The 16,621-nt window shown below is 35.9% G+C and overlaps 1 protein-coding gene and 1 long non-coding RNA gene across 2 annotated transcripts; both read right to left on the bottom strand.

Moving 5' to 3' along the window:
* Positions 1 to 2,922: 2,922 nt before the first annotated feature.
* Positions 2,923 to 4,704, bottom strand: LOC124444208. The gene is made up of 2 exons (XR_006947883.1): positions 4,615 to 4,704; positions 2,923 to 3,183 (listed from the first exon to the last, which is right to left on the bottom strand). It is a non-coding gene; the product is annotated as an uncharacterized LOC124444208 (long non-coding RNA).
* Positions 4,705 to 6,088: 1,384 nt separating this feature from the next.
* On the bottom strand, positions 6,089 to 16,377 carry LOC124444207 (fibroblast growth factor 5-like). The gene is given in 7 exon segments (XM_046994794.1): positions 6,089 to 7,145; positions 9,572 to 9,780; positions 12,376 to 12,479; positions 14,658 to 14,705; positions 14,708 to 14,843; positions 15,952 to 15,997; positions 16,180 to 16,377. Coding segments are annotated over 7 exon segments (915 nt in total). The 5' UTR covers positions 16,215 to 16,377; the 3' UTR covers positions 6,089 to 6,808.
* Between the last annotated feature and the right edge of the window lie 244 nt (positions 16,378 to 16,621).

The raw sequence follows: 16,621 nt of genomic DNA on the forward strand, positions 1-16,621 counted from the left end.
GGAGCAAAGCCGTTCCGCCGATGACAGATATACACCCGGGATAAATCTATCTGAGAGCATGCCTCTGGGCTGTTTGTTGGCCACCATATAAGTTCGCGATTAAACGTTTTTGGAAACGGGTGCTTTCAGTAGCCATTTCGAGACTATTTCGACGTGAACCCATACACTAGCGACTCCGTGAGATTAGTAACCGCACTATACGGTAGTCATTTCAGCACGTTGATAAACTTAAACAAATGCTTTAAAGGAAATGCTTGCCCTAACTGGCATTCAATAGTCTTTCCTGAATGACTTTAATGACAAGCTTATAGTGTGGCATGAATGGCGAGGGAAAACAAAACCGATTGACACTTTGAGATACATCAAATTTGATAGAAATCACCATTAAAATATCATTACGGTCCTTTTAGGGAGTTGAATGCACACGCAACGACTTCGAACGGCGGTCACATACTTCAGCAGTTTGCAGTGCTGTTCAAAAAAGAATCGCACTGATATCAATGAGTTGGAGAAAAATATTGAAGACAAGCGAAACCAACTTTTCGTTGAAACAAATCGCTTGAAACTCTCTGAGGGAAGGTAGAAAATAGCGAGTTGAATTTTGTTCTGCATGGATTACCGCCAGCTCCATGTACAAGAATAGGAGTAAAATCTTTACCAAAGAACAAACCGTTAATTAGGTATCCTCGAGCAGGATTCGAGCACGAAGGGAAAGAACATAGGCATAGATCACCAACAACTTTACAAAACGACAGATCTTATGATAAATATAGCTAAATTCAAATTCATAAAAACATGTAGTTGTTTGGCGCATGCAGAATGAATTACTTAAACTGCCAAACCCTTTAGATATTCCAATTGGAGAAAGAAGGGTTTTGAGAATAAATTATGGTGGAAAACGTCTGACTCAAGAAATGCACTAAAGACACCCCACTTTCACATTTGTTTATCGTCAAAACCTGAATGAAATCTTGATAATTTACATTAAAGAAAACAAAAATATTGAATGTATGAAAAATCCAATGACACGACATGCGTGCCAAGTAGAAAATGAAGCTTAATTTTTAATAATCTTCTTGCAAGAATTAGAATGAAAGTAGCTGATGTCTTAAAGAAGACAAAATCAACATTTCACGATAAAAAATGTTCACTGTATGGATGATTCACTTTTTAAAAAAAAATAACTATTAGTTCCTTAGCACCATTCAGCTGAAAGAACACTTAACACTAAAATTCTCCATGTCTAATGTAAAACATATGTTTAATTCAATTTTAGCTACGCGTTATGAATTCTGTCCAGCGGAAGTAGCTGAACGTTCGTCAGTGATCTTATCAACGTTATCAAAAACATACCAAGTTCTCTAAAATCGATTAAATCTTAAAACTTATTTTCGAAAAACCTTTCATTATAAATTATCAAATCCTGCATGTGACATAACAGCAATTGATACGGAGAAGCAGTTTATTAATAACTCCAACTACATCTGTACGGATTTCAATGTTCTAGAATGTTCCTTTTCCGCACTCGCAGCATGCACGTATGAAGATTAAATATAATTGCACGTTGAAATAATGAACGCCCACCATCTCCATAGCTGTTCAAGTATGTGGATGTTTTCGAAGGCTTTTATAAGCAAACTTCAATACCAATACCAAAAAAGACACAAAGATTATATTTTTTGCGTGGTTTGCTACCGAGTAGCCAAAATAGCACGGGGTAACTAACAAAACAACCGATCATTAATCAAGTGAAACTATATTCATTTCCGATCATTTCTGTATTAATGATCCTTTCTAATCCAGCCTTATTTTGTTCAGAAGTTTTAATAAAATCCCATTGCTTTTTTTTGGAAGAAAAGGAAAGCGTAACAAGGAGATTAGATTTATACATTACGTCGACCATTTCAAAGAGATGGCGTTGAAAGGAAACGCATAAAATCCTTTTCCTAATATATCATACGACAAACACGAAAGTTAAGTATGTTTTGTGCAAGTCGTTGGTTTCTTTGTTTCATGTGCTTTGACACCGTTTCTTATTCGCGGTATTATTCCACACAACAGGTTGTCTAACTTTGAACGGAAATGCATAGAACCCCGAAGTTTTTAATGACCCCCGAAATTAATGCAAGTTCAGAAACTAAATGGACGGACATTCGTTAGATCTATGAGCTTGACGCCTCCACAATTTCCAGTCCAAATAGATATTCAGCATAGTTATAGCTACTTTGTGGTTACTCTGAGAGAATAACAACGACGCCTATTAAGAACAGTCTCCCAATTACGATTTCAATCGGATGAAAAACACAGCGAGGGCTGCAGGGATTTGACCGATGCTGCGTCAAGAATTATAAGTTTCAGAAATAAACGTCACTAAACAGAATGTCATACGTAGATACAAAAAGTGATAAGTTTTGTCCACAGTTTTATTCATTCGATATATGCTGCAACACCTTGCTTGTGTCATATTCCACTTAAATTTGTTATTTATCGAACGTCCGATTATCTCTGTTCAAATAGAAACTTGTTAAATAGATGTTGTGTACAATTAAGCATTGCTTGTTTTGAAAACTTCATTTAGATAAGCTACGCAGAACTTCAGGATGAAAAGGATATTTTTCAAGTAAATTTTTGTGAGCAATCAATGAAAACTTAGGCAACGCAAGTCCTTCCCACGATTGCCATGGATATTGGATATGAATTGTGAAAAATGCTCTCGCCTTGCAGTTTTTACATTCTCATTCAATGTTTGCTAAAGATTTTCTATCACTAGTATTACATGAAGTTTCCTCGGAATTTTGAAGACAATAATACGCTGATTTGTCAACGGACTACGACAGACGGATTATTTTAGATGAAGAAAACTTGATGGATTACCGGAACAGCGTAATGCTGTAAACAAGAAATTAAAGAAATACATCCCTATTTCACGAAGCTTATAACTATATAAAATCTCGACTATGATAAAATGACAAGTAATAATTCCAACACACTTGCAAGATGTAATCAGAATGACTTTTACTATACTGATATCAGTCTGATGTTTGTACAATTGAAACTGTTCCACGATAAAACAGACTAATCAATGGCAAAGACATCGACTTTGCCTCCTCAAAATTCCTCGACCACGGCATTTCCTACCTCTTGCATTCTTCTGATAGCTAATGACGAGTTTTGAATCAATTCCTATACAAAAACACGCAGACACGTGATGAGATTTCCGGAAACCACTCTATGATTCCAACTATATTTGGGTAATCCAGAGTCAATCAATGTAGCTGAATGTAAAGATTAAAAATCGACAGTGCTTGTATCCCTACTGTGTTCAAGGCAAACGGCTAAGCCCACTTAAATTCCACACGCCGATTTCAAAATAATTTTGGATAGTGGGGGTAAAAAGGCTGGAACAAGGTGTGCCATCATAATTATTTTTTTTAAGTTAACAAAGCAATGGTGTCGAGATTATTGTGGTGTGAAAAGTTTTTCGCCTGCACCCACTATGAATTCATAGGTTTCTACGACTTAATGATTACCACTGGACGCAAAACGCTGCTTAGAAAGCTCCCTGTTTCTCCTACTGAAGTTACTTGAATCTCTTAAAAACATCTTTGTATTTGTGTTGTTTATATTACGCAATTTACGTAACGCAAGCGACATCCATCTTTTACCCTAGTCAAATCGACACGTGCTAGAAGTAGGCCTACTTTCCCTTCAACCTCGTGGTTTAGTTTATATGTCGTTCGTTCAAGCGATATTTGTATCTTTAACAACATTGCCATCAATGAGGTAGATGTAAATTATGCCAAAATTTTGCCAACATGCAAATGCAACAAAACTGGTGCATTAATTAGCATATCTTCATCTATTTTCATTTTGATAAGAATGTATGCATGTGTTACTGATGTTGCTGCGGGGAATTTTTTGATTTAAATAAAAAGATCATTTATTTTGAATAGGGAATACTGAAGGATGTTGTTCCATATCATATGATCGCCTGAGTATATCGAAATATGCTTCTTAATGGCTTTACTCGACGTAAAAATTTTTGTACATCCGTCTCACGGAATAAGACATCAAACAGCTTTTAGGTCAACCAGAATCAAAATATCCGAATTTACTATCATAAGCAATGAAGATAACGCGATATGACATGTGTCATGACCTGACCCTTTGCGAGAGTTGGTCGAAGCACGGAGACACCGCACGCGTTGACATATGGACTGATAAATGATCAGAAATATGTCTTTTCCCCTTTAGTTCTTACTGAAAACGGTTTATCCGTATGATATAGATGAAGGTAGTTAGTCAGAGTGTCAGAGCTCTACGCGTGCTATTTCTTTTCTAGAATTCCCAACAATGACAGTACAAATGTCATTGGTTAACTCATTGTTGTATTTGATTGGACGGAATTTCAATGCCAGACGATCCAAAACCCCTTTGTTTACGGTAGCAAGGTGAGCTTGTTGCAGAGATAAAGACGTTCTTTTTTAGTCGACGAAAAACATTGAGCATTCAAGAGTCAATAGAGATCTTAAGTGGCGGAATATAAACGATTTCTATTGTCAAGATTAAACGTCTTAACATTGACAGACATGGTTTTAACCATACACCACGTACTTGAAGGAAAATGCAAGGAATTTGACCATACCCTCGCCAATGGCGTCGTCCATGTGATCAAATATTCAATTAAAAAGAAATTGTGGAATCACCAACCTCAAAATTTAAACCATTCTCGATAACTTGCCATGTGTTAAGTTCGTCTAACCCGGAAACTCAATCATAACATGCATATAAATTACTGCCAATCAGTTACAGACATTGAGTCGCCATCCATCGTGGTGAGTTTCCGTCCACAATCGAAATTAAAACAGAATAGCAGCAAATTAAATTTCCATAAAGCAGTTTAAGCATACAGCGCATCCTGCCCAACTTATTTTTACAACACCATTAAATTCCAGAGATAAAGAAAGAAATGTGAAGCGTCTCTAACATAAACACTCTTTAGCGTTAATATGAGTTGTATTATAGTGCAGTTAACTAAGGTGACCGCGCAATGGGGTAATATTATTCCAAAATCTGTCATTATTCAGACAAAAACCGGAGATATGAAAGTGGCCACAAAATATTTCCCGGTATTCAATGAGCAAGATAGCAAATTACAAAGTTTTCAAAGTTACAATATGAATGACTTTTTTAAAATCTCTTTCCAAACAACACTTGCTCTCTGTGTTGAATCGTCTTTTTGAAGTCACACCTTAACAAAAACTTCTTCTCTAAAAGTGGGAAAACAATAAGCTCCCATATAGAACGTTATACATGTGTTGGATAGAATGGAAATTTCGTATGTTCAACGCTCATCCTATTCCTAGATGTCTCTCACTTCATTTCTTATTTTTTCAGGAATGGTGCAAGACTTTAGGGGGGGGGCTAGCTGGTAAGGTGGAAAGTTTTGGGCAGTCGGATAGCGTAGCCACTAAAAGTAGTGTTGAAACAGTGCCCAGAAAGCTCAGTTCAACTGTACTACAGATTTTTTTGCGAAAAATTGAGGGATGAAAATGTTTCTTAGAGGGGCGAAGAATTTATGACACCACCAGCACCCCTCTCTGAAAATCCGTTCATGCTGCACTCCAAAGTTTACCACTGACAATAATTTGGAATTATTGCGGGCACTTGGACTACTTCACCATTCTTAGGTAAGAAAAATTGGTTCCACGTGTTAAAATCTTGATTTGCTTCAGAAAGACAATATCGTTCTCGTTGTCTCTTACTGTGTTTTGACGTTTACAAACAAACAGCAACAAGAATGTGATAGCCTACAGTACTACTAGATCAGTGGCATAAAAGAAAAATGTAGGCAGTCAACACCAGCAGGTCCGACGATGTAGCTAAAGTTTAGAGCATTATGATAGTCTGTTTCTGCATAAATGTCTTGCTTTTACAACGAGGAAGCGCTGAAGAAACCTTAATACAACAATGAAAAATTTTCGACAAGAATTTTTGAGCTATAGTTTCATTGTTGCGCTTTGATAAGACGTACTTGTATCCTGCTTGAAAGTATAAGCCGGTTAAAAATAGCGATTCAAAACAACAATTAACGAAAATGAATTTCCGATATGTATTTCTAATTTTGTACATGGATGTTTGTCAAATAGTTTACATGAAAGACTATAATCATGCAGTTACAAAACTTTACCTTTTAGCCATAAAACTATGTGTAATAAAAATTAATTGAATATTTAAAAGAGTTGGATTTTGGAGAACGTTGTGTTTCTCTCGCTAATGACGCTTGACGTTATTGGTTGCTTGGTGGAATTCTTCGATGTAAAAGAATATCTTGTGCTACATAATACATTTGTGATGCTTAATATAATAGATGGTAGCTACTACATCAGCTAAAGAATCCATACTTCTCCATACATACAAAGCTCCTTTCACCATTTATAAATAACAGCCTTTTGTATATTTATAGGCTAGCTATAAATTATAAGGGATTTTTTCTAACGCTGGACTGAAAGAGAATCTTTATCTCAGTTTCTTTGTTTACTTCCCTAGTTGGTAGAAATGTCGTTTGCGGCATAACACTCATCAATTACGGAAACGACAAATCTAACGACTTTATGTCCAGCATAATATCTTAGCTATATCGCAGTCATGAATCCTGAAGACCTTGCCATAGACAGCAAGAGTAATTTCTCAGAAAAAATTTCTGATGGCGTAATTCCACACGTCGATAAATACCAATTCCTTTTTATGAAATGACAACGTCGCATTAAAATATGATGGCTCAAGCTTTAATCCAAAATGACTAGGATCAATTATTTCGATTATCTTTAGATTTCTTTTTCAACGCAACCCTGCCACGTAGCCTATTTTTGGGAGGAAAACGATTATTTTCGATGAGACGACTTGCCCCCTTTTGCCAGACAAGTTTCTTGGAATTTTTTTTCGAGTGGCCATTTCTTTTCTTATTCAGTTTCTTGTTGGCATTCTTTTGCGTTTTTTTATTTTGCCTTTTGTTCACAACAGGATTTAAAGGAGAATTATTTTGACTGAACAGTTTCAGCATCTTTTTTGCTTTACGTTTATGTTCATCAAACTCCCAAGGTTTGATTGGCTGTCTTCTGCCTTTAGGCAAAGATGTGTAATATCTGAAAAGGACAGTTTAAGCACATAATTTAATTTACGTATTGGAAAAATGAGCTTATGGTGGATTTCCTGTTTTTAAATCTTCATCCATCAGTAAGGGCAGGCTTTTGAATCTGTTTATTTACTAATAAAAACGTTGAGTTGAGTCAGCTAATTTATTTACTAACAAAGATGCCTTTGATTTTGTCATTTACGAGAAAATTGCCATTTCTCCTTATCGTTTATTTGTAAAATGTGGTTGATTTTGCCATCTATGTGTAAAGATATTGTTGATTTTGTCATTTCCAAGTAATGATGTTGTTGTTAATTTGGTCATTTATTTAAAAGATGTACTTGATTTCGTCATCAATTCATAAAGACGTTGATTTCGTCATCGATGTATAGATTTCGTCAAAGACGTCGTAGACTTTGTATGCAATTAAGAAATAAAAGATGTTTGCTGTATTTGCACAGGCTTATGCAAACCAAGAAGAAATTTGGAAGAACTCCAGAGCTGATCCGTGCAAGCATGAAGCCGAAGGTCAAGGGTTGCACATGCTCGAGAGTTCTCACGAACGTCTCCGAGGTTTGCATAAGTGAGTGCAAACACGAAAAACACCTTTCACTTCTTCTATAAAATAACAATAATGCGAAAAAGGCAAATTGAAAACAAACGTTTCAACTTTTCATCTAAAATGTATTTATGATTGATTTGCAAGTTCTCTTTGATTGATGATAGATTTAATTGGTTGAGGTGAGATCCGTTTTGCACGGGCTAATGCAAACACAGTTCTAAAACAGTCACTGCACGCGTTTTATTGTGTTAATTTTGAAAAGTAATTACTAGATATATTCTATTTATACGATATATTACTTAGTCATTATTTAAGAAATAAAATAAGTTTACTGTGTTTTCACAGGCTTATGCAAACCGAGGAGACCTTTGGGAGAACTCAAGAGCAGATCAGTGCAAGCCCGAAACCGAAGGTCGAGGGTTGCACATGCATTTTAATTTTTCCTATAAAATTAATTCATGATCGATTCGCAAATTCTCTTTGGCTGATTGTTGTTTTGATTGATTTGATTGGTTGAGCTCAGACGTGTTTTGCACAGGCTAATGAAAAACACAGCTCTAGACCAATCACCGCTCGCATTTTATTCTGATTATTTTATAATCATCTTTACCAAGCTGCAACTTTTTCATACAGAAAACACCAGGTTATGCCTACCATGATTATTTATAAAAAAAGTCCATTGTTGTGATAGTCGTAGCTGTCACGATCATATTTTATGTCAGGTATCGTTGAGGTGAAATTGTTGTTGTGAAAGTTGTTGTTGTTGTGAAAGTTGTCGTTGTTGTGAAAGTTGTTGTTGTTGTGAAAGTTGTCGTTGTTGTGAAAGTTGTCATTGTTGTGAAAGTTGTTGTTGTTGTGAAAGTTGTCATTGTTGTGAAATTGTCGTTGTTGTGAAAGTTGTGGTTGTTGTGAAAGTTGTCGTTGTTGTGAAATTGTCGTTGTTGTGAAAATTGTCGTTGTTGTGCAAGTTATCATTGTTGTGAAATTGTTGTTGCTGTGAAAGTTGTTGTTGTGAAAGTTGTTGTTGTGAAAGTTGTCGTTGTTGTGAAAGTTGTCGTTGTTGTGAAAGTTGTCGTTGTTGTGAAAGTTGTCGTTGTTGTGAAATTGTCGTTGTTGTGAAAGTTGTCGTTGTTGTGAAATTGTCGTTGTTGTGAAAGTTGCAGTCATTGCGGACGCTGTTTTTTTTTGAAAGTCATGGATGTGGAAGTTGTCATTGATGTAAAAGTTGCCATTTTTGGGAAAGTATCATTGTTGTGAAATTGCCGTTGTTTTGAAAATTGTCATTGATGTGAAAGTTGTCATTATTGTGAAAGTTGTTGTTGTTGTGAAAGTTATTGCTCTTGTGAAAGTTGTCACTATATTGTTGTTAGTTATTGTGGTAAAAGTTGTCGTTGCCATGAAAGCTCTCGTTATTATGAAAGTTGACAGTGTCGTAGAAGTTTTGACATATGTGAAAATTTTGTGTGAGAAAGGTGACATTGATTAAATAATTCTAAAAGTTGTCGCTGTGATTAAAGCTGTCATTTTTTAGAGCTGTCGCTCAGCATAAAGCTGAAATTTGTCGATAATCTTGAAATTATGGATATGATTATTTGAGCTGCCCTGGTATGTTGTTGCACTATTGACATATTTCACACACACCCACATAAAATAAACTCTTAACTGTGAGTCTGGGACATAAATGCGCAAACAGATAGAGCCAGTTCAGTACAATTTTTTTAATAAAGAACTTGCCATAGTGTCTTTAAGTTAAAAAATTGGATTTTTGTGTAAAACCTTTCAGATTTAAACATCACTCACCCCGCTCTGGTGTCCGCCTCTACCCACAGCATTTGCCGAAACAGTCATGTTAGTTAGTTGACAATCGAACCCACCTTAAGTTCCTGGTGTTTCTTATAACTGTTGACCTGGGACGCTCCACAAACTGCACAGGTTTAGTCCCTAACTTGCTTTTCACTCTGTGCCTGTACATTCCTTTTTTAGTAAAAGCGAGATATTTTCCCTTGAACTGTTGTGACTCGTACACATTGTATGCGTCAGGTCCGTGCTTTTCGTGAAATACACATCCCAAAGTTGGTCGTCTCTAAAATGGTAAAAGAAACATCAATATGATATAAAAACCACAACAGACGCCCATTGAACATATTATTGAGTCTAACGAGTAATCTTTGTACATGACATGACACAGCACAGGATTAACCTCTCAGGAGGCCTGGGGCCCATCTTATGGTGGGTGGCCTTTTTTTACCTAAGTTTATGTTCTGTGCAAAAATTCTATTGTGATTCTACAATGCAATTATATTTTTGTGACGTTATCCTTGGAAAGACAACGAATGGAATTAATTTACTAAAGAAACGACTAATAATTTTGATGAAAAACTTGCATTGTTGGAGTGAAAGATGGGTGGTTTCGCAACAATATAGGGAATGTACAGTAGGCACAAGTCGTATGCACCTGGCTGCTGTATATTTAACAAGATTAATGGTTGCCCTTAGCCATTTCATCATTTCTACTTGTCAATGGCTGCAACAATCATACGCGTAATAAGATATGCATGGCACAAAAATTTCAACAGATTGGCTCTACTGTATATTTACTATACTGTGGCTTGGCCACTCTTGATATTTTATAAACTCAAACACTTGGAGGTGCATCTACAGCGAGTGAATGAAACGACATTGGAAACAAAGGATAAGACCTTTACCATGCAAGAAGCAGAACACAAAGATTCCCAATGTGGTTGTGTTGATAGAATGATAGAAAAGGAAGGTGGTGATTTTTGATGGGCTGTCCCATGACTTCTATTATTTCTAGGTTGTTGAAACGAGTACTTTGTTGAACATCCTTTACATCTTAAGAAAGCCATTGGTTTTATATTTCACTTGTGATTCGAAGTAGTCGTTGTTCAACACCATTATCAGGCCATTATTATTTTTATTCGTACTGTAGTCGTCGCTTGTATGATCAGTTGAGTAATTCGACTGATCTGGTGGGAGGCCCCTTCTAGCTCCTTATGGCCGGTGGCTCAGGGCCCTTGTCCCTTGAACCCAACACGTAAATCTGGCCGTGACATGACACGATAAAAAATAGTTCGCAACGAGAACTTGTCAATACATGAAACTGAAGTGCCTTTCATCAAAATACTTTTTAATTTATGCAGTAATTAATTCGACACACATGTATGAAACTGTGTGTTCCTTTTTTTGAGAAACCCTTTATATTGAAGGTTAATAGCTGGTTTGGTAGAATTAGCGAAAGAGTTGTTACATGAATTTTCTTCAAATTCATCGTGCAACCCAGCAATCTGCGAGGACATTTAGCACAGTAACAAACCACGAATATTTTATAAACACAGGATGTGGGTTCTTCATTATAAAGAATTAAGATGTAAAGATTTCGTCCAATTTACATAAAGTTTTAAAATCCAATCAACTCTTATTGAAATATTTTTCTTGACCTCTTCACTAAATCATTTCAGTCGTGGGGAAGATCAACACAAAACAGTAGGGATATGTACACAGGAATAAATGCATGCGTAAATGTGAGGTTAAATTGACGAACTTATGAATAATTGATGATGTTTTCAAAAATGGTAACTAAAAAAGGAAAAATGCATAAAAATATGTGATTTGGATGCCTATCATTCGTGTACGGTTTGGTCAAATTACGCAAAAGTTTGTAATCTTGAACAAAATTGATCACTTAAGCAACATTTTCCTAACTGTTTAGTTTTTTATACACCCTGTATGTATAACCAGCTATAGAAAACCATTCGAAAAACACACATCAAAACAGCACCATATCGTCCATTCACACATTCCTATATCCGTGTGTGAAAAGCCGGCGAGTGTTTTTAATAATAATATTTCTGCAAGTGCTAATTTGGAGTAATCCGAATAGCCAATTGCGTTGTTGACTTTAGTTGATTTTTTCTATTTATGCGTATATGTTAACATACTAGAAAATGATACTTCACACTATATGAAATTGTGCAACATCCCTTAAAAACTAAAAAATTCTACAAGTACCTTTGTCTGACGATGGTATGCGCGTGGTACAATTTATTGAGCGCAAAACAACGACACTTCGAAGTTTATAAATAGAATGAAGCTACATCCGTTTGTTTAAAATTAGCGTGCACATAAACAACGCTCTTTTACAATATGACAAATCCTCTTTTCAATTTGACTTGTTTCTTTACATGTGCCGAATGTATTTATAACAAAAACATGAGGAATTTCATCTTATTATTGTCTTTAATTCAATGTAAATGTGGAAAAAGTAAAGGAAAAAAAATATTTCATCCACATTGCACTACCCAGATGGGTCCAACAAAATGAGCCATTACCAGGGAATACGCTGTTTGTATTTTTACAGTAAGCTGATAAGCTTCCCAAGTTATATGTGAACATCAGCTAATGATTGCCTCGTGCATGCTTTGAGTCAAATCCGTTCAGAGTAGAGGGGGGAGTAGGGAAGAAGGCAAGCTGCTCCAGGCCTTCAGGCAAAAGAGCATTGTGATTCATGAGACACGGAGATGAGGCCCCATAATTTGGCTGTGCCTTATACCCCTTAATTTCCCTGAACTATCCTGCCTTGACTTTTCACTTTCAGTTTCATCAAAGTATTCTTATATAAACGACATGGGCAGCGATATTTTCATTAATAAAAAGTTACCTTTGCTATGAGGCGTCCTCGTTTATCAAAGCAAACATACAAAGACAGCGCCAGGCCTTTAATATGAACTCGGCCAAATGAAACTGTAAGTATCTCCAGATCAGCTAAAAGAGAAAAACAAGGGCTTCATTGGACATCAGCGGAGTTTAACTTCACTTGACATGTAAGTTAACTTATTCATGTAAACGTTTATTCCATTTATACAAATAACATGACAGCAAAAACAAAACAGAATTCACACTGTAACCTTAAAGCTCAATTTTAAATTCAATATTCTTTTACAAACAATGCTAATGGTTTAATAAAACAAATAATTTCTCGTGATGACAAATCTAAGTATTGCCTTGAAAAGTGGAATTTCCATAGTGAATGGTCAAAAACGTTTTGAGCTCCCAAGAGTTCTGAAACCCGAAAAACTCAAAAGAAAACCAAGAGAAAAAAAACACACACACAAGAAAAACCCAATACTTTACTGCTATGTTAATTTCAGATCATTAATATAACTTATTTCTTTAGAAATGTATTGCTTTCACAGTTAGTGAACACAGAAAGATTACCATGCAGGACCAAATAATCGGGCTGCCTTCACGACCGGCAGTGATTAGCACATTAATGATGCCAGAGATTAGCACAAAAAATCGTTGCATCACCTAAGCTAAGTACAAGCGAGGAGCTAAGTACAAACAGGACACATTCCAAAATAAGTTTAAACACCACTGTAATGCTTTTACTAGCTCACTAGTTTACACAGAAATGTTAATGATCTAAAATTACATAGCACGAGCAAACTCGCCAGATGCACTGCACTAGATTTGCCACTGTATCAAGGATTACATGTTTGTAAATGTAGATCATCCACGCTCGTATAGTCCTGGAAAGGACTGTTTTCGTTGTTATTGACTGACGTTTCGACAACACCAAAAACAGTCCTTCTCAGGACTATACCAACCTGGACGATCTACATTTACAAACATGTAACGATACTCCCGGGTTCAAACCATTTACATTGTATCAAGGATATTAAATAAAAATAGAGTATTTTTACTTTCCAATTGGAAGTGTATGTATGAGGGAGACTAAGCTTTCCCAATACAAGTAAGTTAAAAATGACTTCGTTCCATTGAGAGTGAATGCAGGGGGGAGAGGGACGTTCTTTACAACACTTTTTCGTACATTATCTACTTCGGTGAGATTTTCTGTAATCTTGGATTAGAAGGTATAATACCTCTCAAAGGAAGCGCGTCTAAGAGCCCCGAAATCCCTCTTTATAACGAATTTTTTTCATTATTCAAGTGTAGAATTGACAATAATCATATCCAAACATAGCAATCAAAATAAGAATAAAAGACGATCATTACTTCGTCATGCAGGCAATAAACACCATTTCCCTTTTTTTGTATTCAAATTGTAGAATTCTTTTTCATATGAATTCATCTTGTTTTCGGTGTGTTTTACTTTCTACTGGTTAGAATTTTTGCACTTGCAAACGTCTTAATTAACAGATTAAGATGCATGCAAGCAAACAAAGTTTATTAGCTTTTTGACACTTTAAGTAACACTTGATTTATGAACATACTAATGTACATAATATATCCCTCAACGATGACAGTCAAGTGAAATAACTGATCCGATAGCAATGTCAGCATCCATTCGTGAAACATTGAAAACATCATCGTCGAAAGCAGATCTTACGATCACAATGATTGAGGGTCAAAGAAGATTCGAGTATAATCATTATCCAAACACGATTTCTGCTTTTTTATTTCAAGAGTTTGTACTAAGCTAATGCCTACGTTTCAGCGATAGCTGATAATCATTTCTACAATTTAAGTTATGAATTCGCTCCATGATCGTCTGTCCTTATGAAATAATTGTCATGAGCTGGCTAATACCAAACGTTTTTTGCGTGTATGCCATACATTAGCAACACAAGTCGTAATATCCTATCAACCGTAATGGCAGTTAACTCACTAACAATGTATGAAACAATGTTATCTACACCGACAAAAGCAAATGGGTGTCAGACTGACACACCAATGTAAACAATGTTATCAGATTAATAACGAAAATAATTTATGAGCAGACGCGGATAAAAGAAAGCGAAACAAAAAAAACCTATTTTCGAAACAATATAAGTATGTAAAACATGATACAATACAAACAGCATTTAGCAACGCCAGAACCTACCATCCCACAAAACAACTCCTTCATTAGAAAATCTTAATAGCATCTCTAAAGACTCATTAATGCGCCAATTTCCGATGACTAATCGAACTACTAACCGTATTTATTTCCATCGATTCCCTTTGCAACAACCTTCCTTTTCGCAAAACTTGAACGAAACGCCCTGTGTTTCTTGAATAAAGTTGAGTTCGACGTCGATTGGGATAGCCAATTTCAGTCTCAATCGGACTTTCCACAGATTTTTTATAAAAATCATCAAAACTTTTCTTATGCACATCTTGTACCTAAAAAAAGAATTTGCAATTTTAAATACATCCAAAGAGCCAATACTTAGGGTTTGAGAGAATATTCCCCTTACATTGACACTAATCGCCTTTGCACGCGTTTTCAAAAGTATACGTCCTTAATTGCTTCAGATCTCAAGGACAATAATCCGGTGTCAGTCGTTATCAAAAAAATATCCCAACGATTAACTTAAGCGTGCAATTACGTTAAGTGAAATCACAATTAAAGATATCTGCACTAGGCTTTTGTTATTGTTGATGATCACTATCTACAATATGAAGATTTCCATTCTGCCAGCAACCACTTACTTAGCATAGTGGATGTAAGTGTGGTCATAAATCTACGGCATTGAAACTCTGCGGTTGCCATTACCATTGCCATTTGTAAAAAAAGCCTTATCGTCTGGTAATGGTCGATTCACGGATTAGCAGAAACATATTGTTACATCACCTCAAGCTATATGTACAAACGAGAAACTGTTTATGGCCGATAGGATCTATTCCAATAAAGTTTCAATACTATTGTTGATTTATATAAATAAACAATCTTTTGACACAGTAAAAGCCTTTACTTCATCATACTGCTAGCGTCAGCAAATTTAACAGTGAAAATTGAAATGTTTTGATGAGAAACATTTAAGTAAATAATAAAAATGAAAGCACATCCAACTGCTTTTGTTTATAATAAACCATTGCTTAAAACCCTTCGACTGAGGTTGTTTCTCAATGGTATTTTAGATCTCCCATCTTCCACTTTGCAAACCATTCATTTCATACTGAAAATGACAAAATAGAGTTGGTTGCTACAACGTCACAGGTCGTGGGCAACATTTTCCAAGGGTCTCATAGGACAGTAGATGAAACACTGTTACAAGTACTATCGTGAAAAACTCACTCACACGATTTGCTGATTAATTTTCAGCGATGCATCCTTGTCTATACGAAAATTTACAGACACAAAATCCTTAAAGCTTTCCTTCCAAGACGATCAGCAGACTCAGAAGCTAATTAATATGTCAGCGAAATCCCCCGAAGAAATTTGAAACAATTAAGGCAATTTTTTGCAGGCAGCTAAAAGATTTCTTTTCGTGATTTCTAAAATACGTACCTTTGACGAACGTCTACTTGCAATCATGGTACAACTTCCAACGACACTATGTAAAGCACATAAATAGACATGATTTGATCGTGTTTACAAATCGAAACAATTCTAATCGAAGTGCAAAATGAAGTTCCCATGTGCAACCCTCGTGCAGTATCAATAATGTTATTATTAATGCGTTTTCTTGATAGTTTCAATAGAACATCAATTGTAAAAACTTATGTAGATACTTACAACAACAAAACGAGACTTCGGGCGATACAATTCATCGTAAGATAATCGCACTGGCAAATCCTCCTTCGAACAGCCTTCACCAAAGAGCTTCCAAGCTTATGTATATATAGGTCACAAAGCAAGATGTTATGACCCAACGAGTAAGATTGTGGCGTCTTTAGGACGCTCTGATGGTTATTTATATACGACACCTTGAGGCAAGAGCTAAGGTGCGAAGGAAGTGCTTTTGAAGGCTTTTGGTAATTTGGTTTGGAGTGTTGATGGCTGTAACTTGATTTCCTCCTGTCAGATGTCGGCGTTGTGGGTTGTTAGGAAAATAGAATGCTCGCCACAATTAATTGTGAAACTAAACTTGCGCTAAAAGACTTTTCATCGCCATAGTTGTTTCCCATTTGAAAGCAATATAAATTTACCTCGGCAAATGGCATTTAATGGACATTTA

The sequence above is a fragment of the Xenia sp. Carnegie-2017 genome, unplaced genomic scaffold (assembly GCF_021976095.1).
Source record: "Xenia sp. Carnegie-2017 unplaced genomic scaffold, XeniaSp_v1 HiC_scaffold_21, whole genome shotgun sequence".
NCBI classification, from domain to species: Eukaryota; Metazoa; Cnidaria; class Anthozoa; order Malacalcyonacea; family Xeniidae; genus Xenia; species Xenia sp. Carnegie-2017.